General features: G+C 40.3%; 1 protein-coding gene across 3 annotated transcripts in view; it reads left to right on the top strand.

Moving 5' to 3' along the window:
- The first annotated feature begins 137 nt into the window (after positions 1–137).
- Positions 138–25,404, top strand: part of PCNX2 (pecanex 2) — a 152,160-nt gene continuing 126,893 nt past the window's right edge. For 2 of the 3 annotated variants that reach the window (XM_042025252.1, XM_042025254.1), the window contains exons 1-8: positions 138–296; positions 6,390–6,595; positions 9,031–9,145; positions 11,459–11,495; positions 12,370–13,659; positions 22,243–22,390; positions 22,559–22,704; positions 23,891–23,984. In XM_042025252.1, coding sequence (XP_041881186.1) covers positions 144–296; positions 6,390–6,595; positions 9,031–9,145; positions 11,459–11,495; positions 12,370–13,659; positions 22,243–22,390; positions 22,559–22,704; positions 23,891–23,984 — 2,189 coding nt within the window. In that variant the 5' untranslated portion in view covers positions 138–143. Of the gene's footprint in view, positions 297–6,389; positions 6,596–9,030; positions 9,146–9,879; positions 9,909–11,458; positions 11,496–12,369; positions 13,660–22,242; positions 22,391–22,558; positions 22,705–23,890; positions 23,985–25,404 lie in introns of those variants that run through there. The other variant, XM_042025253.1, reaches the window with a different exon arrangement.

Below are 25,404 nucleotides of genomic sequence, written 5' to 3'. Positions count from 1 at the left end.
CGCCGCCGCCGGGAGGCGGCGGCGCCCGGGGTGGGGCGGGCGGGATGCTCGGCGTCGCGGGGCACCATGGGAGAATCCGCGGGCGCCCGGCATGGCGGCGGCGGGCGGCTGAGGGGCGGCGGTGGCGGCGGCGGGGGGCGGCCATGGTGTCGCCGGCGGCGCGGCTGGTGGGGCAGGGCGTGTGGGCGGCGCTGACCGGGGGCTGGTACCACGACCCGGAGCAGGGGGCCTTCACCAACAGCTGCCACCTCTATCTGTGGCTGTTCCTGCTGACGCTGCCCATGGCCCTGCACCTGGTGAGAGGGGCTGGGGGGCGGGCGGGAGCCGGGGGCAGGGTGGGAGCCGCGGGCCTCGGCCCGCAGGCGGCAGCGGCGAGGGCGTGTGCGCTCAGCCGGCTGTAAACTGCCCTCTGGGGGGCTTAAATATTGGGAATTGTGGGCTTTACCTGAGGATTTTGTGTCTAAAGGTTAACGGGGTGAGTCCGCCGGCTGCGCTAGGCAGCGGCCGGACCCTTAGCCCTGCCGAAGGAGTTGGGTAGGGGTGCAGCGCTGGCCTCGGCAAGTGCTGAATGACCGTGGGGACGTTTGTTCAAAAATCTCTTTTGGAGACAGGTGTTTTGGATTTTTTTGAAGTTTGGTCCGGCCTTACCTGATGAGAAGGGTAAATAAATGGAAAAATTCAAATACCATGTAATTAATACGCCTTGCTGAATGTCACTGGTGAATCACATGGCTTTTTGTGACATGCAGCTCCCTTTGTGCTGAAATTTAAACTTTGCGAGTGAATAATAACTCGAGTTTGTTTGCCGGACCTTAAAATTTATTTTCCTCAAAAGCTTGAAACTTTTGCTCTGTTTTTGTGTGTTTTCCTACTGTGTGAGAAAAGCTTAAAGTATGCTGGATCATTGAATCTATTTTGGTGTGTCCTTCAGTGATTATAGGGTAATATTGCTTCCGTTAGAAACAGTTTCTATCCATTTGGTTCCTGGAGTGACTCAACTAAATTCTCAACTAAGTTATGTAGAAATTTTCTTTGATTGGATAAAATTTTTAAATAGGTTTCTTTACCCTATGTGGCCAGATGTGGACCTGGTTATCAAAAGCAAAGAGCATTTATGAATCCCCCTGCAATCCCAGTGGAAAGCAAATCTTGTATTTTTAAGCATGAGTTGATGCTGGATTTTGTGGCATGGATTGCAGTGAATTCCTGTAAGCATGGCTCATGGAGTTAATGAACCAAGACAACAATATGCTTTCTTCTGATTGAGAGGGTCTATTTCCTATGCAAACCAGCAAGAGTCTTGCATTGTAGGGTTTGCTGTCCAAGTCATGTCTGATTAAAAACGAAAATAATTGAAGGCTAGCTTTTTTTTCCCAGTTGATATAAGTGTGTATCTGGAAGGATATGTGTTTCCTTGTGGGAAACTTCTGAACTGAAGAAGGTATGGGGGTTGCACAAAAGAACACTGGACTATAGGTCAGAGCTAAGGTAAAAAAAGGCATTTTTTAAAGGGAGGGGGAGAAAATGTAACTTATCTACTGACCTCTCTTGGGCATCATCATTGCCTGTCTGGATGGACTTGCTTTTTCTGCACACTGACTGGCTTTCTGATGAATCATCTGGTTAAATGCAGGACTTTTGTTCTTGAGCTAAGATATTGCTATGGGAATTCTTTGTCCTTGATAAGAATAATGCGTTTATTATGATGGCTGCCTGAGAGTAATTACGTCCTTACATGTTTTCTTGGTTTTAAGTAGCTTGTTTCTATGGCTTGGTAAACTTTATGCAAGACATCTATTCTTGCCGCTTAAAAACTTGAACCTGCTTTTTAACTAAAGGTTTTCTCTGGTTTATAATAAATTTTGTTTATAATATTCAGTAATACTTGGGGTGATATTTATGTTACGTACTTGACACCAATGGTTTTGGATTCAGCTAAAGCAGTTGATGTTTCTTGAAATGGCAAAATCAAAACAGGTCAGAGTACTACTTTTTAAATTTTTCATTTGCTTGGGATAATCTTTTGTTGAAGTTAGGAAGTCTCTCTGAAACAGTCTGATTTGAATCAAATGGCAAAACTCATCCATCTGTTTTTAGTTTTTTCACAGTGGCTCAGCAGAGGTATGCTGATGGTAGCATTGAGAAGCTTAAAGTATCAAGTTGTTTCTGTTGTGTGAATCGAGAATTTCTTTCTCCAGCTAATTCAGCATAGCTTGCTTTGGTACTAAGGATTCCTTTATTAGCTTCCATACCTTTGAAAATGCAGATCTGTATTTCCATCACTTTCTTTTCGTTCTCATTTATCATTTAAGCATTAAAAATGTACATTGGATATTTGGAGCATCATTGCTGTTAAAATCAATTTTCAAAATTATAATGAGATCTCTTCTAACTGTGCCATATCAACTTTCATAATATATTAAGAATTAAAGTTCTTATTCCACCAAACAGTCCAGGATCCCTATGTGTTTTGCACATGAAAATGGTGATAACTTTAGTATTCAGCCCCTGGGCTGAATTCAGACCCAGTAAAACACCAGTGACCCAGACATGCAACTTTGGGAACTACTTGCATATAGCTTATTTTACAAGCTACAAGAGAATGTGCATCGTGTTTGGGTGAGTCCCCAAAACAACATACTGAATGTTTCTCCTGCCTCTTGTTGGACAGGGAACCCTTGAACTCACAGGGTTGTTACTTCTTAAGCACGAGGTCCTCAAATCACTCTGTGATAGGAGAAGTACAACATGGCAGTATAAGGGTGTGGGCATATAAATTACTCAGAGGTAAACTAGATAAAACTGGCAGTGTGTCAGCTGCTTCCAGTCCCACTTGGCCACGTTTTACCCCACTCTGTCGATCGCTCTGTCAGAGTTAAGGATAACACAGCAGAGATACAGGCTACCCTGTTACGTACTGTATTTATTGTGTGGTAGGACACACAATTAGAACTCAAGGTACGTCCCTGGAATTTTATTTGCTACCTGCTTTCCCATGTTTTATACTGTGCGATGGACATCTCTTAGTACTGATTCACCTTAATTAACATATAAATATGGGTCTTTGGCCCCAGTGTTATATCTGGGTCTTTGGCCCCAGTGTTATATCTCCCATGCGTATCTCTGATGGTAGTGGCTGACTGCACATTTGTTTGGGAGTTCCCTCATTTGTGTTGTGTAGCACACTGGAGACAGTCAGGCCCAGGTGCAGCAGTGCCTTGCTTTAGGTGCCTCAGGGGCTCAAGCAGTGGGTGGGATACATCTGGGTCTAAGCACCCTTTATCATTCGGCCCGATTTACAAGGTATGGTACTTTTTCAAAGGTTATATACCTTTATGTATATCTTTCAGTCACCTCTACCTTTGTGCTGCTCAAATAATGTCAGTAGACACTGAAGGAGAATGTGGCTGTTCTTCTGGGAACAATCTCTGGGCAGGCAGGAGCAAAGGTGCTCCATACATGGTGACATCAACTCTGTTGCATTTGCAGTAGTAAGTTGGGCCACATTTGGGACACACCAGCCTGCATTTCTGGCCGTGACCCCACACTATTCTGGTGCAGGGTACAACAGAAGCTACTGAGAACAAAAAGTACCTTATGGTAGAGTTTCTAATGGGGCGAGAATGAAGAAAACTAGGGCTGCAGCTTCCATAGAAACCTGTGGGAAGTCATGAAGCCTGCTTTCTAATGAATTTGTATTTGTGGATTTTTTTTTTCCTAGCTTCTAATAAGATGTCAGCTGAATTGAAGCTTTTTCTGTCACTGGGGTGGCATCAAAAGGTCGGAGAGCTGTGTGGATTCCTCTCATTAATGGAGGAGGTGTGCTGCTGTGACCTTGCCCAATGGGGTGTATTCTCTTAAAGTTTCCTGAATAACTTTTTAGTTCTTTGGCTACCTTTCAACTGAGGGGATGGAGGGAGATGATGAATACACAGGCACATGGTGTGATTATAAAACCTCATTTTCATAGGAAACCAGGCTAATTATAATTATAGTGCATCAAAAGTGACTCTATCATCTAATTCCTCAGTGGTCTATAACTTAATTCCTCCTTAGTGTGGATTTGATATCTTTCACCTATCTGTACCTGGGAACACCAACTGCAGTCATATGACACTTGTACCTTATGCAAGAGGCCTGATTCAGAGAATGGAAGGCTTTCCATTATTGGCTTCATCTTTCTCCTAATTCCTCACGTGGGCAGGTAGCTACCTGCTGGCTTGTAGCACTCAGCCTGCCCCAGCATTCAGAGTATTAAAGATGCATTGTCCATGTTATGCGTTGGCAGTCTTGGTGTGGTGGGTGCACTAAAACATCGTGTATCTCGGACAGATGGGCAGGGAGACCACGGGCTGGCTCGGGGCACAGCTCTGGTAGGTCTGGTCACAAGGCAGGGATGAGGACATGCAGCACTCAGCATTTGCTAAAACTGGCCCTCTTTTCCACTCAGAAATCTAGGAGCTTCCTTGCAGTCTCTCTTGTAGCATGGTCTCTGCACGCATAGGCTGCGCTACTGGAAATCTATTTTTGTTGTGTCCTCTTGACATTATTCATATAATATTTATTAAGCTTTATGAATGCCACCTATAAAGCACTTCATTTCTAGTGGGTCATTCTGAGTTATTTAATAATGAGTAATTGATCTGTACCTTTTAGTGTATAGTTGAAGAGGTTCCTTGGAAGGTGAACAAATCTCTCTTAAACAAGTCATTACAGATAACTGGCTGTCACTCTTTGTGAAACCAAGCAATTTCTAACTCGTTTTGTAAAAAACATTAGTCATAAACCACAAATTCTTCAGCCTCAAGCTCTTCAACTTCATCTACCAAGCCTTATACCCTGAGAACACGAGCTTGCAAATGGATCCTCTCTCTGACCTGAGTTCACTAAATAACTGAAGGGTATGCTGAGAGTTGGTTTTTACACAGTACTCTTAACAGACTTAAGCCTCAACTTGTAGAAAGTCATGTCTGTCTTATTAGGGATCATTGGTAGTACGTACATCCTAAGTAGCTCCTCCACTATTGTGCAATAGATTCTTTGTATCTGAATCAGAATAGTCATAAAAAAGGATTTGCCTGAAAATTTTTATGTGTACATCTTGATGGTATGAAGTCCCAGTGAGCCAAAAGCAGCATCAGAATTGCAACCCACTTGCTTGTCACAGCACAGAAATGATTCAACATTAATTTCAACATCAAGATAAATGTGGTGACTTGTTCTAAAGATGAAATAAGCATGCCTTGTTCTTCCCTTCACCTGTGTGGTCGATGTGGTTTATTTATGAATTTGGAAAAATGATTGATTTAGTCCCAAAGCAAAGACCATTCTTAAAAATTAACTTCAGTAGGCTTTCAGCAAATCGTGAGTATTGAAAACCTTTTTTGTTTTTGTTTGTTGCTTGGGTTTTTTTGTTGTTGTTGTGCAAGACTATAGTAAAGCTCTGTTTAAAAAATAACCCTAAAACTTGAAATGAGATGAAACTCACTGTGAGACTGCACCTGTGTAATGACAATACACAAGCGTATTCTGTGACTATAGTGGTAAAGACTTTGGTACTTCAATTATAACTGCAAGTGTCCATTGCTATGATTTGCCCTTTACTGTAAGGAAGTATTGTATAAAAAAAGTTGTTAGTATGTCATGTCTGTGAAAGAACTTTACAGACTGTAGTGGAACTGTAATTAATTTTAATGGCTAAGAACTGAGGTGCTCATCACAGATCAGCAAACATATCACAGACAGCTGCAAATTAACAATTATGCACTTTAGAAAAGGAATTCAAAGAGGTTGTGTCATAGTTTAACCCTAGCTGGCAACTAAGCACCCCACAGCCAATTGCTCACTCCTCCAGCCTCAGCCAGGACAGATGCCTCTCCAAATGCATTTTTATTCATTTGTTTTTAGTAGTCCTGACTAATTATTTAAAATTCCTCAGTGGTTAAGGTATTTGGGAACATGTTGTGAAGCATTAGAAAATGGACATCAAGCTACAGCGTTTTACTATTGAGTCATAACTGACATACAGGGTAAGATGACAGACGTTTTCTAAAGGTTTCCTGTTTTTAGATAACTAACGTTTCTTTTTGTGTCTGTATTTTTATGAATTCATAGTTTAGGAAAGGCTCCAGCTGCATTAACATGGAAATGTAGTATTTTAAAAAGCTTTTTAATGTTTGTCTGTGGTGAGTTTTTGCTGATTTTGATAGTAAATAATATCCACAGTTAATTGAAAGAAGAATAGATCTTGTGAAATAGGCTGAACCTTGAAGAAACCCTTAAACCTTTTCTGTAAGCAGAACTCAATATATATATTGTATTTAAAAATTTTAGCAGCATCTTCTCAAAACAAACTCTTATCATTGTGTCTTCATTATTTCTTCCTATAGGCTTTTCCAGCAAATGCAGTGACAGTTTTTGTGTACTGCAGCTCGGTGACAGTGTTCTTCACGGTAATAAAGGTGATCAGCTACCGTTTGCACCTTATGTTTGATAAAGGCGAAGTAATTCAACAGAAGCTCTCAAGAAAAAATGGAAGGCAGTGTAAAGACACAGAGGTTCAAAAAGGAGAAGCGGTTCAGTCCTCAAATTGTAGGTAAGGTTTTCATTGCCTTGCTGGCACATTATGTAAACTGGGTGAGTTTGCACCATGGTCCTGCACAGCAGAAATGTCTGTTGAGTGCAAGAAAACTCCTTACAGTTGTATGAAGAATGACACTTTTAAAAACCTGATTAGTGCTTTTATACTGGGTAGCTGAAACATTCTTGTAGTGGAGCAGGCTGAGCTGCACCTGATTCAGAGGTCAGGCAGCAGCTGGGCACCATGAAGGTGGTAGAGGAGATATGTACTGGAGATCTGTGCTAACAGATCCTGGAGAGAACCTGGAAGAAGTTTTCTGGGGAAGCCTTAAAAGCTTGGTCTTTCCACTTCCTGCTGTGCTTACTTGCTGGGAAGAGGCAATGAAGTGGCACACACCTGTTGGCAAAGAAGATGCTTTAATAACGTGGCTTTGGAAGCCTGACCTTTGTGTGCTTGTAGCAAATTCCCTCTCAGATCACACCTAGATGTGAAGTTGCTTTTCCCCCTTGTGTTTTATTGTGACTGCTTATGATGCTTCTGTCATCCTGTTCGTGAGGAAAGCTTTTGTTTCTCAGGGGCATTTGGGAGGTAGTTGTAGCTTCTCTATGGAGGAGCCAAGTACTATTAGTCTTTGCTGCATATAATCAATAAGGCTGCTTCCAGGCTGTGATGGGATTAAAGGTAAAAACAGTAGTGGAATGAAGACTAGTACTGACATTTTTCAGGTTTGCGTATTGGTAGAATGTTCCGCTATACACTCTTGGGAATAAATGGAGACCTTTCCTGCTGGTTTTTCAAGCTTGAGTCATACAAACAAATGAAGCTGGCAAGTGGCTTTCAGTGATCCCAAGTGTTATGACAAATGTGAAAAATGCTGAAATAAGGTACATCTAAAAGTGATAGAAGCATAAAAATGTCCAAAGCAAGCTTAAATTGAGTAGCTTTGTTAAAACTACCAGTCAAGCTTCAACAGAGAGCTCTGTATAAAAGAACTTACTTAGGGTATTTTTGGGTGCATTTGCAGTTGCTACTGCTAGTTCTGTGCCAGCTAAATAGTGTCAAGATAGTTTGTGTTCCTCTGTGCTACTGTTCTTCCATGTCCTTACACGTGCACATCTGTGCTACACTCCTGGCAGTGATGTTGCTGGGAGAGTCAAGGTCTGCCTGCATCAAGACCCTTTGAGAAATGCCTCTGTGTGTCACTAACCATACAACATTTCTGTTTTAGATGGGGTTATGCCTTTCAGACTGTTGTGGCTGAGAAGTAAAGGTAGAATAAGTTAAAAGTTGCATGTTAAATCACGTGACTCTTCCTCCCAGGTTGATTTGTGTATGCAGAACAATCCATTATTCTGTACTCAGTCAGAAAATAAAGAACATAATATTATTTTGACTACATGGATGACAGAATTTTTTAAACAGACCTTGGTAGTTGGCAAGTTGGTTGAACAAGTTTTTGAAGCTAGTTAACTACAAAGTATTGTGGAAAGAAGATTGAGACCCCCAGATAAATAATGTTATAGCTCAGATACAGCTTTAGAGTTTTAAAAACAAGTTTTTGGTGAAAAAAACAAATGAACCCCATGAACAAATGGAAAAGCCCAGCCTCACGCTTTTTGACATTTCACTGTGGTGTTTTTCTGGGTTGTTTCTTTTTTATTGACTGAATTTTTGTTGTGCTATACCTGAGAAAGAGAATATTTGTAGGTTCTCAATAGTAAACCTTGTCCAAAAATACCTGCTTATATCCATGGAAAAGCCAGTAGAAAATATGCATAAAAGGAGTTTTTGGGTAGTTTAGTGTATCCACAAAGGAACTGATCAATAAATTGCCTTACAGTATATGAAGTTAGTAATAGCTGTATACTTGGTTTGCCTAGATCAGAGCAAAAATATTATTTTGTGGTTTAATGATTGTATTAGTACTCTCTGTCTTGCATTTCAAGTAGTTGTTTTATGGGAGGTTTCCAAATAAAAAGGCAGTTAGATAAGCCCTGTGTACACAAGGATTTACAAAGCCAAAGTTGTGGAAAGAATAGCATTTGATTGTCATATGTCTAAGGAAAAGCCCCAAATAGCCTTTTCTGCCAATAAATCTGTGTGTGTGTCAGGCAGGCTAAATGGTATTATATACTCATAGGGAGGTTGAAGAGATGTCATTGTATTTCTCATAGCTCTACTTCTGAAGACACCATAATCATTTTAGATTGAGGGGTTTTTATTATTTTATTTTTATCAAGTTGTCTTGGTGAGGAAGGAAGTGCAGAAAAGCATTACAGTATTTTTACAGCCCTGGGCTTTTATCATTGGAGGAGAAAGAAGTGCTCTTACTTCATTGTGCTGTGCTACTTCTTCCCATTTTGTTCTTATTCTTCAACTACTTCCCAAAACTCACTGTGATGCCCCGTGGTAAGAAGCATTTCTTTATCTTTCATTTGCTTTCGCTTCAGCAATAACTCGGGGGATCATGTCGTCGGTGAGACCAGCCAAAATGACTCCACCCAAACAATTCCTGACGGTTCCAGAGCGCAGGCTCCGCACTCGCAGGACTCACCTGGAGCAACGGTTAGTATGTGCCCCTCTCCAGCAGTGTCCTCACCTCGTGCAGTCCACAGCTCACCACACACAGTTTTGTGTTGCCAGCTACTGCTTGCTTGTAACATAGGTCTGCTCCAAGGAGGAGGGGTCATTCCGTGCATCTACTTGGGTATACCACTGCTGCCAGTCAGCCTTGTCCTAAAGGTTTGGCTTTGCAGGGCTGAAACTGTCCTACATAATGCTGCACTTCTTAGGAGGGCTCTCTCTGCTCTATAGATAGCAAGCGGCCTTTGGAAATCTTGCCAAGAGCACCTAGCTGTTGTGGCTGCTTTGAGAGAAGGCAGAGAGGCTAATGCAATCAGCATTATTTTGTTGCCTCTGAAGGGATCTGCTCCCGGAGCATTAATAATTTGGTTTTGTGTAACTAGACTTATGCTTATAAAATGAACCAAAACCATCTCTTGAGTATTTAAACAAAGCATAAAAGCCATTTAAATCTAGGAGATGTCTACAGGAGGTTAAAAGTACATGTATGTGCACTCAATGCCATTGGCCATGCTTAATAAATCAAAGGTATATGAAATGATGAAGGTGATGTATGTAAATGTTGTGAAAGAAAAAAATAGGAAACACTCATGATAAGTTGAAGAAATTTTCAAAAAATTAAGAAACAGAATAACACTGTGTAATCTTAAGCTACTCCCCTTGCATACTGTGATAACATCTTTAATTATGTGATGCCATGCTATTTTTTTCTACAGGACTCCTGCCTCAGTCAGTGCAGAGGATGGTTAGTGATTTCTGAATAAGTGGCTATTTGATACTTCATTCTGTCTTTGTATTCCTCCACACCCACCCTTTATCCCTATTTACTACAAATTATTCAAATCCTGGTCTGAATCAGAACTATTTCTTCATTTCCTGGAGTGTTTTTACCTTTTTGTAGCATCTGTATGATTCACAGACATTAATAGTTCTTTTGGTTTGTTTGTTTTTTTTTTTTTTTTTTTTTAATGAGGTAAAATATTTTTCACCTTGTTTCTGTCCTGCTCTCCAGTATTCTGGTATTTGTCCATTCTGCAAACCTATGTCTTCCTGGGATCTCATCCTAGTCTCCCACTTCCAAACATGCAGGTTGGGTCTTGTCAAACCACGTCTCCTGTTCTTGCTGCCAGGATACCACCATGAAATTTTAGGAAATAATAATTATTTCCTCTTGGTTTTGGTGCCTGTCAGTCAGAAAAGAGCCACATTTTTTTCAATGTCTCGTTCTTAATTATGCACTTGGGCTGTTGAATTTGAACTCCTGAAGTGTTCCTCTGGGGTATTGTGTTTTGTTTTGAGCTCCCCAGTTAGTTCCCATGCACATTGACCTTCTGATGAGAATCCAGCAGAGGCCACCAACGTGATTGAGGATGATGTGTAAGGACAGGCAGATGGGATGTTTTAGCCTTTGTAAGGCTAACATCTTTTGTAAGAGTAGAAGAGGAGCTTACTGCTGTCTGCAGCTTTCTAATAGTAAGATACACAGCAGACTGAGCACTCTCTTCTCAGAGGTGCCCTGTGACAGGATAAGAAACAGTTGCAGCCATGGAAAGCTACAGTTAGATCAATTACATTTAATGTCTTTTGTGTGGGGTTGTTTTGTTTGTTTGGTGGTTGGTTTGGTGTTTTTTTTTTTTCCCTACCAAGTGAGTGGTCAAATACTGGAAGAGGTTTTCCAGAGAAGTTGTGAAATCTCCTTCTTTGGAGATTTTCAAAACTCTGTTGGAGATGGCCCTGAGCAACCTGTTCAAACTGTACCTGCTTTGCGTGTGTGTGTATGGCAGAGGGGATTTGATGACCTTCAAAGCTTTCTTGGAATCTAAATGATACTATATTAATTTAATGTCTCTGTCTTCTAGTTTTCCATTGAGGAATATTTACCAATGCTAGAGACCAGACTTTTCATTCTAGTGCTTTGGAAACACATAGCTGGAAAAGTGGAACAGATGAACACATTCCATTCCTTAATGATTAAAAAAAAAGTATCTGGATTAGGCACTGCAAATTTTTTTTTTTTAGAGGACATCTTCCTTTTCTTTCCCCTCCCCAAACATCACACACAATTGCAGTGATTCAATTTGGAGCATGACTGTTCTATAACCATCTCCCTCACCCACCCCTTGCATTTTGTGCAAGGTACGTGTTCAAATTTCAGTGATGTTAAGCAGCTTACCAACGCTGTAATTAACCTTTGATTAGATAGCTATTGATAGCTACATTGAGAGATGGTTTTTTTCCCAACAGAATTTAATAAGTGACCATGTTAATCTTGTGTGTTTCTTTTCATTTTTTTAGGACCTGCCAACACGGGAAACTATTGAAGATCTTAGAGGTATTTTAAAAGCTTTATAAATCCCCTTAAACTGTTGTTTAATCATTGCTTGGCACAAAAAGTAATGGCACAGAGGATCCCATGGCAGGTTCTGTTGTGCCTCCTACTAGGATCTGAGTTGAAGAGCCAGAACTAAATTTCAAGGGTGTTCTAACAGGCTAAGCTTTCTCAGCTGTCAGCCAACCTTTTTGGGATGCAACCTTTTGAGGGTTGTGTGAATAGCTCTCCCCATTTTGATACAGGGAGATGAAAAAGCCTTGCCCCACATTCTTGGGAAGCTCTGTGCTTCTGTAAAGCATTAAACTAGGAACCTAACACTTGGATTTCATCTTAGAGCCTTTAAACATCTGACTGTGGACTTCCATTGTGGTTGTCAACCTTTAGCTCTGTATTGTATATTCCAGTACACCTTACATTGCCTACAGTTCCAGTGTTTGAGATGTCTTAATATTTTAAATATTACTTCCTTTTAGTTAAAGCTGATCACAGTATCCTATGTGGCCTTTTAGGAATTGCAGAAAGTGATTCAGCAAACCTGCATCATTGGCTTATTCTTTCTTTCATCTCTCCCTAAGTAGGGATAGTTCTATAAAACATTTTGATTTTGAAACTAGCTGTTTCTTCAGCTGTTTTGATTATTTAAATAGACATGCTGCTACACTTGTCCTGACTTGGAAGGGTTCTATCTTGCTTTTGTAGTATTTCATATGTAGCTAACAAAAAAACTTCTGTGCTTTGGAACTGTTTTAATCAGCTACATCATCTGTGCTTCCTTTGCTCTGCTCTGGATCAGATTTTGTTGGTTAAAGATCATACTTTAATAATGCTTAGTGTTCATGTTTGTGAGACCTAATGCCCACATGTTTTTCCTTAGGTGTTACGGTACTAGAAGACCAGGCTACACCACGAGTTTCATCTACCTCACCCTGTATCAAAGCAGATATGTTACCTGTTTCTACAACCTCTGGTTCAGGTGCCACTACATCAGCAATAGCAACAAAACCAGCTGCTATGGAAACATTTCCTGGTGATGGAGTAAATGAAAAAGGAGTGAATGGACAGCCTTGTGGATGCCATGGATCCCAAGATATTCTTGTGGACAGAGACATAGCTAAAAACTTCTCCAATATTTCTTCATCACAAGGTGATATTTTAAGGACTGGAGTTTCTTCAGAGCCATGGGACAGTGAAAATTCAGTTATTTCAGACCATTTAAGTAATCCTAAAAGCTACAAAAGAGAGAAATTGCCAGATGGATCACCACAGACGGGCTTTATCAGTAACTGTCCACAGTGCAATGCCATTGCAACCAAAGAGCACGAGCACATGGAAAGTTCTTTAAATGCTGGCAGTAGCCATGAGGACCTTGATTGCTCAGACAGTGAGACTGCTGTTGAAGTTGTGGACAATTCTCTTCCTGCAGACCAGCTGTGTGAGCCCATTAAAATTGTTATCACAATGAGTACTACCCCAAACACCACCCTCAGTGACCTACCAGGCTCTGTCCACTTACAGGCCCTGGAAAGTGAGAGAACAAGCTCAGCTCTTGACTCTGGTGTAGTTAGAGCAGGCTGGTCAAGTCAGCAAACTAATGAACAACTCAGAATTCCCGTTATCACGTTTGACCTGTCTGATGACAGTAAAGCTAAGCCTTGCTCAGAAGTTAGTGAAAGTGACAGAGCTCCGGAAATGTTGAGGGCAGAGCTGTCATCCAACCAATGCTCTGGCTATGAATCGGGTGATGCAGTAAAGGAGCACAGCAACCCAGCAAATACACCTCTAGAAACTAACACTTGTTCAGATCCAAATCAGGAAAATGCTTTGGAAAATGTCCAGACTGTGGATTTAAGTTCTAAGGAAGAGCTGCATAACCTAGACCCGCAGTCCTGTAGAACTGCTCATGAAAAGAGGCACATGCGGGTGTTGAGTGTAGACAGCGGGACAGATGTGCTTTTAAGTAAGAATTTCATGGAGGTATCTGACAAAGAAAAGACCTTACCAACCTCTAAATCAGATCTAGAAGCTAAAGAAGGACAGATGCCCAATGAATCTAACTTCCTAGAATTTGTCTCCCTCTTGGAATCCATTAATACCTCAAAGATGAAGACATCTAATCAATCCACTGTCAAAATGGAGACGGCAAAGGAAAATGGGCTTGTTGGAGGTATTATGCATGGCTCACAATTCTTTTGGAATAAAGATTTTATGAAGAGTTTGATTGCTTACAGCAGCTTAGCTGGATATCTGCAGTAGGACAATTCCCAGAGGAAGACTGGTTTTGTTAATGGGGCCATAGTAGGGCTGGACTTGGTGTGACAAAGTGGTTTAGTGAAAGTATGTGACAGTGCCAGCTGCAGTTTTTAAATATTTTTATCTTCTTGAAGAAAACTGTTTTTCTTCTTGTAGGAAACCTAGTGATAAGCTTAGTAGGTGTTCGTTATGTATCTAGTATTCTGTACTAAAATAGTGTGCCTGGATTGTTGAAATACCAAAAGTATCTTGCAAAAATGTGTATAGCTACAGCATTACACCTGCCCTTGCACATCTTATGAGGTGCATGTTGAGGAGTTGTCTGTGTGCCTCTAAGTATGAAAGCTGGAATTGTCACTGGAGATGGTTCAACTTTTAGCTAATGCATGGGTGCACACATATCTGTATTTCTAAATTTCCTGAATGGTTGTGGGTTGGCTTATAATTAAAAAAAAAAGCAAAAATCATGTATTTGTTCTCAATAGGTGAGAGTTTTGATTTTCAGTCACTTAAAATTAATATATTCGCATTTTAAGGAAAAAAGTTTGGTGCCTGTTTTCAGTGAAAGCCCCCAGTGTTTTAATGAAAAATAATATATTCCCATGCAAGTTTCCATTTAATCGAGGGCTTTTACTTAAAATCAATCAGCTAATTTAAAAACCTATATGCAGTACAATTTATAGCTCCTGTATAGAAATACCTGGTTTTATTCAGCGTTCTCATTGCTGTCACTGAACTCTGTGATTGTTTTCTGTTGGGAAGGAGTGTTGTTCGTAGTGTCTCTAGCAGCCCTCTAGGCAAAACTGGCAGGGCCATTTAATGAGGATGTGAGATACCGTGTGGTGAAGGCAGATGCAATCTCAGGGTACTTCCCCAAGTGGTCAGTGCAATCAGATTAGAAGATCTGAGTCAAAGTGAAATAAGACAACCTGTATCTTCCCCTTCTCCAAAATATTTGTTTTACCTTAGATCCTATAATAAGCTGTTTTAAGAAAGCCTGAGAGGATGCAGTCTCAATACTCAGTTTGCGTGGAAGAACTAGAACAACTTGGCACTCCTATTTTGCCTGCTCCCTGTTCCACTAGCTCATTCCTGCAAGAACCTTCCATTACATGAAAAACGCCCAACTGACTTAAAAGCTTTTTTAAAAACTATTGTGAAATGCGTACTTTTATCTTGTTTAGAAAAATAAGTAGATTTATCTTCTCAGTATGTCATTTTCTTTTTTTTTTTTACCTTTCACTCTGTCTTTCTTTAAGTCTGTCCTATCCAATGTATTACACCCCTATCTCATTCCATCTTTCGCTTGGGTCCATTTTTCTTCCACTTTTTCTAATTCTGTGCCTTTCCTTCCTCAGTCATCCCTTCTCAATTTAGGCACTCCCCTCCTGTGCCACCTCCTTATTTGTCTTCCTCTTCATATTGGTACTCTCTCTTCTTCCCTTCTGTTCTTCCTAGCAATCCTCACTGTTGCTGTTTTGGGCTTTTCCACTCTATTGAGCCCACCTGAAGCTGTTGCCTCACCACAGCTTGCATTCACTTCTCCTGTACTTACCCTCCTATCCATTCCTTTGTCAAATTTTGCTCTCCCTGTACCTGCTGCCTCTCTTCTGGTGTATCTTAGTCATCTCTCCTGCTTTCTCAGACTGTTTGTTCTTCAGCGCATTTTCTGTCCTTCTCTATCTAGCTTATCACCCTGCCCAGCTGGCTCTGGTTTGTGCTCTGGTTGCCCAAGACAAATGCTGAGCAAGCCCTGCTTCTCACCTGAGCCTGCTGAGCTCTGATGGATTCCTGGGGTGCAGAGTCACCTGCCTGCACAACACCACACAGCAACATGAGGGGTGCAGCAAGCAGATTGTGATTTTTTTTCTGTTCCTCAACCATAAAAAGGAACATTTACACAAAAACTGTACTTCTGAGTGATGTGACTTAGCTGGAAAAGAGAATTTCAGAGGTAAATTTAAATGAAAATTTAAAAAGAGAGAGGGTAGCTAGTCTAGAAAGGTCTTTCAGACAAGTACCCTCAAATAATATGAATGGGGAGGGTTGCTGCATAAAAGAAAGAAATGGATGATCAGAATTAGTCAGACTCAGATTCCACAGTGACAAAAAAACCCCCAAACCCCACCCCCAAAACTTATTAATGTGTTATTGTGCTTTAGATCTGGCAAACAAGATTCTTCTTATACAAGATCATGAGGAAACAGAAGAATTCTGTTGTTCCCTCAAACCAAGCTCTTATTTAGTGACTTGAACTGAATTTCATAGAATCATGGAATAGTTTTTTTTGGAAGAGACCTTAAAGATCATCTAGTTTCAAACCCCTGCCATAGGCAGGGACATCTCCCACTATCCCAGGTTGCTCCAAGCTCTGTCCAACTTGGCCTTGAACACTTCTAGGGATGGGACATCCACAGCTTCTCTGGGCAACCTGTTTTGGTGCCTCACCACCCTCACAGTAAAGAATTTCTTCCTAGTATCTATTCTAAATCTTCCTATTTCTATTTTCTTAAGTCTGTACTTTTGTGAGATAGTGAAGTTGAGCTGCATATGTGTGTAATTAAGTGTCTTTGTTTCCAGTGTGGACTCAGCAAGTGTCACCCTTAAACAGACATGGAACGACTGGAAAGGGGGTGCCCTGCAGGAGTGGGGATGGCAGCTGTTGATTCTGCGCCTTGAACTGGTGCTGTGGGAAAGAGGAGATTCAATCTGAACTCCTTGAGCTTGGGAGAGGTAGTTCAAAGGCAGTTATTTTTAAGAGCAAGTAGGCTTTGTTTTCTAGCCTAGTCAGAACGTGCTGTTTGCTAAAATAAATTACTGTCATTACTGGCAGCTTCTCCACAGCAAGACTGAGTTTTAGGAATAAGAAAGCCTTTAATTTATTTACAACCTTGCAATTGCAAATATGCTTTAACAATACAGCATCTTGGAACGGATCTGGATAAACATTATTCCCACATTAGAGTGGTTGTTAAGAAAAGTGTGTGTGTGGGAATAGAGTCAAGTTATGCACCAGTTGTTTTGAGGGAGGAGGTTGGTTCTGTTTGGTTTTTGTTCTTTTTAACCTTGCAAACCGTCTAATTGGCAAAGTTAGTAATAGATGTCTGGTCCAAATGAGCATGAAATACACCCCAGAAAGGTTTTTTTATTAGGCAATGTGAGAAACTTGGCAAATGCCTTGAAAGCTGGATATTCAGAGCTGTGCAAAAGAAAGCTGGTATTTTGCATAATTTGTGGAACGTGGGGAAATGTGCTCATCAGAACAGTCCGGAAAGTGAGTGAATGTTGTGGATGGGTCTTTGTTATGGGTGGTCCCTCATAGAACTTGTGTGTTCTGTGGAAGTAGAACAGTTATCATCTTGACCACATAAGCCTTCACCAATAGACAGCTTGGTAAAATGCAGTATGAGAAAGTGAAAACCTTGCTTTACACTACTAAGGGTCCCAGATTTAATCTGTTAAAATATAGGATATAAAAGCTCTAAGAGCTTTTCTATAGCCACTCTACCTCTTCTAGATTGTGAGAAAATATCACTGACACTGTTGCTAAAACTGACTTTCAGACCAGTGTCCTTTCAGTTTTGAATTACACTTGTACCACCCGCTTGATGAAAGTGTGTTGTAGGGCAACTGTAAATTTTTTTCAGTGTTTGGGAAGTGTAAGGAAATCTGGGTTTATTGGCTTGCTTTGGGTTCCTCTGATGTGTCTTGAACCAAGTAAGAGCAGTTGTGCATCAGACTTATGCAGGGCAAAACCTCCTGTATGTCCTCTTTGGCACAGCTGGCTTTTAATCTAGGTTAGGCAATACTATCACCCAGGGAGCAAAGCCTGCTGTGGGAGTGGTGGGGACTGGCGCGGGAGAAACTAAACCAGGACTGCATGGCCTGAATTTAGATGTTTTGCAGGCTCTTTTTAGAAAAGGTACTCATCATTCTGGGCAGTGCACAAACCACAGCCTCGAGTGAGTTGTTCTGGATCCCAAGCAATTACCCTTCTCCTATAAAAAACTAAAACATACTCCTGTGGGTATTTTTAGACTCTTTTTTTTTTTTTCCCTTGCATATGAGGAGGAGGACTATCACGTGCCATATAGTCATGGGGAAGAAGGATCTTGTGCATTGAGTCACTGGTGCAGTTGACAGCTGTGGTGGGAAGTGACAGCACATGATTTTGTAGGCAGGTGGGTAGCACCTAGGAAATAAAGCCCTGCCTGGTGCTATCTCATCTCTGAGCAGCTGTGTATCTCCCTAACTCTTTGGATGTGGAGGAACTGGTGTGCGGAACTCAGTTCTCTAAATCTGATGCTCAATGGGTAAGGCTTGACAGGTTGAAATTTTAAGACTTCAGGCTTTAAATCGAAGAGCTAATAGCACGTATGATGACAAGTCTGACATCTGCAAAGAAAATACAAGGTTATTTCAGAGGTCTGTATTCTCATGTAATTGGTAGGTATAATGATTAGGCTACTTACTCCTAGCTCTGCTGCTGACAGAGGAGATTGTTTTGAGCAAGTCACTTCCTGTAGCTGGTACAATACCTGTTGCTAGTTTTTCCTGTTCCTTCAGGATTAATGTGGTAATCCTCATTAATGGGTAATGCCATGTGCTTCTTCAGTGTCCATGCTGAAATCTTGTAGCAATTCTTGGACAGTGTGGCATTCCCTGGGCACTCCCATTGTCTGGTGGATGACCAGCTTAAATGTCAGTTGTTTTTTTAATGTATTTGTGGCATAATAGACAAATTTGGGTAGAGAATAAAGTGCATAAACTAGATGTTTCTGCTAAAGCAGCTGGTGAAGAAAGGATTAGGAATGTCTTTAGGATTTATACTCCACATATATGAATGGCACAGTTCACAGCTTGTAGAACTTTTGTTTCATGCTGGTACTAACAAAAGCATAGAGTGATTTGAAATCAATTCTCTGTGGCTGAACAGGCAACAAATATCTTTTAAAGTGAAAATTTCTGTTTTGGAGCATAATGTTGTTGAAGAAAGTGGATTCTGTAGCAAAGCAATTAATGAACAGAAGAAAGACAGGCTTAATTAGCTTAATTCTGCTTGCCCAGATTTCAAACCAGATGGTGTTTGAAATTATGACAGCAGTGGCATTTTATTGTACAGGAGTGAGTGATGAAGGTTGGGATAGGGATATGTAAGTAAAAGATGAGGAAGAAGGTTTGGAAGACTCTGTTAAGGGGTCACAAATAGTAAAAATGTTTTGGAGAAAAGTTACAGAGAAATAAAATTTCATTCTAATTACCTAATAGTAAGGCAACTTTAAGGTTGAGATACACTGATAGTTGGTTATTGTGATTGCTGTATCACAGAATTATAGAATGGTTTAGGTTGGAAGGGACCTTAATAAAGATCATCTAGTTCCAACCCCCCTCTGCCCTGGGCAGGGACACCTTCCACTAGACCAGGTTGCTCAGAGTCCCATCCAACCTGGCCTTGAACACCTCCAGGAATGAGGCATCCATAACTTCTCAGGGCAAGCTGTACCAGTTCCTCACCACCCTCACAGTGAAGAATTTCTTTCAAATATCCAATCTAAACCTGCCCTCTTTCAGTGTAAAGACATTCTTCCTTGTTTTATTGTTACACACTCTTGTAAAAAGTCCCTCTTCAGATTTCTTGTGGTCTCTCTTCAGGTACTGGAAGGCTGCAATAAGTTCTCCCTGGAGCCTTCCCTAGGCTGAAATCTCAGCCAACTCTCTCACCTTTTCCTTGCAGGAGAGAGGTTCCATCCCTCTGATCATCTTGGTGGCCCTCCTCTGGACTCACTGTTTTTACATACGTACAAAGGCTGTTCCATTTCGACTTTAAAATTGTTTTCAGCCTTCTCCTAGAGTAGAACAGGGGTTTGTCTATAAAGATGATTTGGGACGCTTAGAATCTGTTCTATAAGTGAAAAGGTTACATGGCAAAAGAAATTATGATACTGTAACTGCTTTTAAATTAGGAACTCATTTGTCAGCACTGGGGTGGTATACTTGTAAGTAATGTTGCCATCCTGTTAAAAGTCTTTGGTGCAGACAAAAATGTTTACATAAAGTATTTTATGTATGACATGTAAGGATTGTTCCTCTTGGTAAATATTTTACCAGGATAACTTAAGTTTATGTCTTGTGCTCTATCAAAATATGAAAATGGTGTACAGACCAAAACTTGGCTGTTTGTGCAGGACTCTTCTGAGTCACCCTGCCCCAAGACTGTTTAGCCATGAGTCCTGATAGTTACACCTCACATGTCTGAGTCATGTGGCATATAATTTCCAGATAAATTATGTGGTTATTGCCGAGCCTTGGTCTGATCTTGATATTACTGTGAGCCCAGCCATGTATGTGCTGGACACATGTGGAGCTGTGGATAAGGGTAAATGGCCCAGGGAAAAGTGCAAGTACGCTGCCATGTTGTCCTTTTTAGCCTGCTCTTGCACTTGGAAAAGGTTTTTCCTGGTATTTGAGCTTTGCCAGCACAATTTCCACGCAGGAGCATTTGGTGACGTAGAGCTGATTGCGTACTCTGGCAGGACACTCCTAGTCTAGACACCTCTATCTTCATTTAAATACTGAAGGTGTAAGTCACCTGGAAGAAGACGAGTAATAGTCTTGAAAACCAGTCATGAAGCCATCATGGCCCACCTTTCCAGTGCTGGAAGTACTCATCACCGTGGTGTTGTCTGATTGGCACGTAAAACTTGTAAGAAGCAGTACGTTTAGGTTTTTGTTATTATGACTCTTTACCACAGCAGGAAAAAGAAGTCTGCAAGGCTTGTGGTTTGGAATAGAAAAGAGAGAAGCATTTTCTGAAACCACTAGATAATCAAATTTAAAAAATCTTTTTAATTGTTCCAGCCCTAAAGCTAGTTTGGGGCACTATGGGACCAATTAGGTTATTTAAACCATAGTTTCTGATCTCTGTCAATTATTCTTACAGCCTGAACAGCCCAAGCCTTTAGGAAGGTCATTTTGATTAGGTATCTGTGGCTCCATCACCACCCACAGGTATGGTTACATCATTAAGGGGATGCTTCAGTTATGACACAGTTTCTGCTTAAACTGGAGTTTAAAGATTTAACTAAGAAAGGAAAAAAATGTTGTCTGTTCCCCTGCTTTTTTTTTCCCCAAAAGGAAATAAAATAGATCTGGACGACCTACTGAATTTTGCTTCCACGCACAACAGATACAAAGTATTTCCCTACACCAAACTTGTGCTCATTTCATTGTATTTATAACACAGGCTTTAGGGTGTGAGAGGGCTTTGTCCTGTGAATTAAAATTGATGTGGAGATGTTTTAGCTCATGAAGGTAGGTTTGTTTCTAGAAGTAATGTGTTGGTAGATCAGCTGATACAGTTGGAGGAAAACAAGACAGATGATCTGAAAGGTCTGCATATGCAAAAGCTTGTTTATGTTTTCCAGTTTTATTAGTTGACCTTATAAAAGATAAAACATCTCTTTAGACACCTTCATTTTGTTTTATCCTTAGACCAACTCAGATATGACACCACTGTTTCTTGACTGGTGATTCTTTCAGGTTAGGATGGTAATTATATTGGTGAGAAATATGGCTTAAGATATGGAATTTTCAGTGGGGCAAAATTTCTGTGGTTTTTTTCCTTGATCTAAGGTGTTTAAACAGCAGGTATTACAAGAAGTCTTTTTTTTGTTTAAAGCATTTAATTACACCACTGCAAAGGGTGCTGATGAAATCACTGTCTTAGTTGCACTGTAAAACTCTAACAGAAAATTTTTTTTGTTTATAAACAAAGCACAGTTGAAAAATGTTTTACTATTCACCATGAATATGTTGTACACACACACATATATATATATATAAATAAATGACATGCATGTATAGAGAGGTAATATAGATATAATTGGTACTCAAAGTAGTAGAAACTGGACAAATACTTCATGTGTATTTTTAAATCTATAGTTGTGTATTTTACAAGCATAGGATAATCTGCTGTGAAATTGTTTTGCCAGTTTGCCCTTTGTCCTGCACCAGGTGTGTGGCCAGCAAGGAAGAGGGATTAGGCAGCTATCTGCTTTCCTGTACAAGAGCTCTATTTCCTTTGAAGGTGCTGCTTTCCCATTTGTGAAAGGGGAATGGGCCAGTGCTTCTGCTTTTCCACTGCCAGCATACACAGCTTGGCAACAAATTACAGTCCCCAGGGAAGTAGCCTCTTACCATTCTAGATTAGGAACAGATTGCTTCCCTGTGAAACAATAGGAGAAGCAAAGCAGAAATTCTCTCGTTTGTCCTCTGCTTCACAGTGTGTTCTTGAAACAGCCCATTCACAAGAATTAGTATACCTCCTCATCCAGATTTGTGGTTGTATTGTTTTAAGTAATGGTAGTGTACATAAAACTAGCAAATACTGCAGTGTTTTAGGTTTTCATTTTTAGATGCTCTTGTTCAGTAGTTAATGAATGAAACTCTTCAAAGTCATCTGTGGAGAGTGGCTCCACTTCACTGCCCTGTTTTCCAGATAGCCAGATGACGGAGAGAAAAGAAGAAATGGTGGGAACAGAAAAGCACTGTGAGCAACTTCCTAAACAGGAAAGATCAGATGTACAAAGCCAAGATCGTGCTAGTACTAGTCCGGTGCTACCAGAGTCTGCCAAATTTGCAGCACTGTAAGGCCAGTTTACTTTACAATTTTGTACTTCAAAGATATGATGTAAGCTGTTTTGTTTCACTGAGTAGAAATGACATAAACTTTTAATTAACCTCTCTTTCTTTTTGTTTTATTGAGAACAAGAAAAAAGTTCCTCATAGTAGTTTTGAAACATTTTTGTGTCAAGTTACCAGGGCAGCAGGCAAAGACAGATAATCTACCGGGTAACTTCTCAGCAAGACAGTTCTGTCTTGCAAGTAATAAGTGGACCTGAGGCGTCTGTGCAAGATGAGCTCTCCGTGGATGCAATGCACGTGTTCATAGATGAAAATGGTGAGTTTATCTAGCTGGGATAATCGCAATACATGAGGAAATTGCTAAACACTTCAGATGTCCTGGAAGGATATCTCTCTTTGTTACTGGTTGCATGTTTTTCTGTGTATGTGAAAGAAAAGGGCTTAGTGATTTAAAGTCAGATGTGCAATAAATAGAGTTTTCCAAATCCACCAGTGACCATCACAGACCTGAGCCTTACACAGTGCCTAAAGATTATCTTCCAAACATCATTCTCAAAACATGCTGGCTAGGCCAGAAGACAACTTCTGTCCCGTCAGAAGAACCCCTGGTATTTTCCGCATGACTAAAAGTTTTGCACTGACCTGGCTGGGCAAAACATTACTCTGTTTCACAGTTTTGTTCTTCAGCTGGCTCAGACTGACCTCTTGTTACCATGATGGTTGCTCTCATTTGGAGTTGTGATCTGCTACCCCTTTTAAGGAAATTAATGAATGACCTAGTCTTGCCCCATGCATATACTTTGCATGCCACTGTTCTGAAGCTATTCTTAGAGTCTGAAGCTGTAGGATGGGTTTGAGCCCTGTGTAGTGCCCTGTGGGGTACTGGCTCATACCTCTGAAAGGCAGTTGTCCCAAAAGCCCTATTTCCTTTAAAGCTGTCTTCAAAACCAGCATGGAATGAGTGCTCATGGTACTGGGTCTGTGATGCTGGAGATTCTCTGATTTTCTGGTTCCTCCTGGCCCTGCTGGCAGCCTGCAGCTGCTGCTGTGCTGTGGGCAGAAGGGCAGCAGCTGCCAGTGGGGCAGGTGACGTGGCCTCTGGGTCAGCCAGCAGCCACCCTGGGCTTTGTGCTGCCTCTGTAAACAGGGAGGAGCTGTGGTACACTTCTAGCAGAACTTTTTATTGCTTTGTACCCCCTGACCTCACCTTTGTGAATGGAAAGAGGAAAATCTGATTTCGTTTTACAGTGAACTTAATCAATGCTCTTTGCATTTAATTTACATGCCTTTTAAATTTTCACTGTAACTTCTGTGTTTTGATTTGTCTCAACTTCTCAGTTCTTCAAATGTTAATTTGCTTTCTGAAATCCAAAATGAGCCTAATGCACAGACTGAGAAATATTTATCAACATGCCTGACCTAAATTGTGTATTTTATAAATTTTTTGTGTAAACAAATGATTACATCACTGAACTGATGTTTTTTTCCTCTATTTTCTAAAGGGGAAATTAGATCCTGCTATTTAAAAGCTGGCTGTCAGAAGGAAGGAAGTTTTAGACATCAGCTATCAAATTGTGATTGTATGTCAAATGCTCAGTAAGTAAGCCCTTATTTTTAGAAACGTTAAAAGTTTGCATTGCTAGAAACTGTGAAACTGTAGCTGTGAAAGATGCATGTGAAGGGGAGTACTGGTGCGTAAATGTGCTAACCTTTTCTAGAGAAGTCAAAGCATGAAATTTTTTTTTGCTTTCTACTGAAACAGTGACAGCTTTATAAGAACACTGGAAAGAAAAAGTGAAAATGAAAATCAGAACTATCCACTTGGCTTTAACTACTTTCTGGGAATAGCCAAAGTCAAGTGTAGATATTACAAATCAAATTGTAAATAAAACAAAGTGGGACTGCTCTCTCAACCTTGTCTTGTTTTCTTCCCATACCTGTTGCATTCTTTGAAAATTTTTAGTGCTGTGTCAGTATCAGTCACTGACCTGTGGATTCTAGCAGCAGAGCCTTTCACCTTGCATTAAATCTCTAATGATAAGTTGCTGCTCTGATGAGTCATCCAAACAATTTTCTTTTTTCAAAAGTTCTTTTTGGAGTGATCCATACAAATCCCATATTTATTACTGTGGTTTCCACACTCTTTCATGTGATGTGCGGTTTACATATCTGTAAAAATAATTTTATCTATTCATAAGTATTTTTATGAAATAATTTTGTTTTTCATACTGTTTTACAGCATTTGGAGAAGTTGAGTAATGGAGTGAGAATGATCTTTTTTGAATATTGTTCTGCAAGTGTTTGGCTTTCAGTGGAGACTTTTGAAAAACTTGGGACCATGTTAAAAACAGTGTTAGCATTTTAGATAGAATGCTAATATCAATGACATGAGAATAATGCTTTTATCTGTCAGTGGGAAAAGAGTCAAAAAAAAAAGAAAAAAATTGAGTAGTAGAAATGTTCTGTCTGTCTTTAGCAAAATAAACCCCCATCCTGGTAGAGTTCAGTTTTGACCTAAAAAAATCAAACATTTTAGTTTGGTTCTATTTATTTCTTGATAATAATATTATTATAATATTATAAATATTATAATAAATAATAATAATAATTCTTCTCTTTATAACTCTCTTTGTTTCACCTTGGACAGAACACTCTTCTGCTCCCCCTTCCTATAACTATGAACTTGAATCTGTCCTCAATTCAGAAATAGTTTTCTGTCCCCTGACTTTTAGCAATTAATTTGTTTTTAATCAAAGGAAGGACAATCTTCCTTCTCATGTAAGAAGTCATACTGAATCTGCCTTTGCTAGATGCTTATGTGACATCTGTCTTCCTGTGCTATGTGCTGTTTTTTAGTTATGGTTTGCAGACCATAAGGGATGAGGTTTATTTTTAAGGGGTCTGCTCAACCCTGTCAACAAAAGCATCTTCAGCTATCCTTTGCAGGTGTTTATGTGCATGTAGTTTCTTAAGACCAGCACCTTTGCTGTAAATCTCGGAGTATAATGACAGTTCA

The sequence above is a fragment of the Corvus kubaryi genome, unplaced genomic scaffold, assembly GCF_017639235.1.
Source record: "Corvus kubaryi isolate FWS band 111438036 unplaced genomic scaffold, C.kubaryi_AGA036_p1.0 37266, whole genome shotgun sequence".
NCBI classification, from domain to species: Eukaryota; Metazoa; Chordata; class Aves; order Passeriformes; family Corvidae; genus Corvus; species Corvus kubaryi.
The sequence above is the reverse complement of the archived record's forward strand: the minus strand, read 5'-3'. Positions and strand labels throughout refer to the sequence as shown.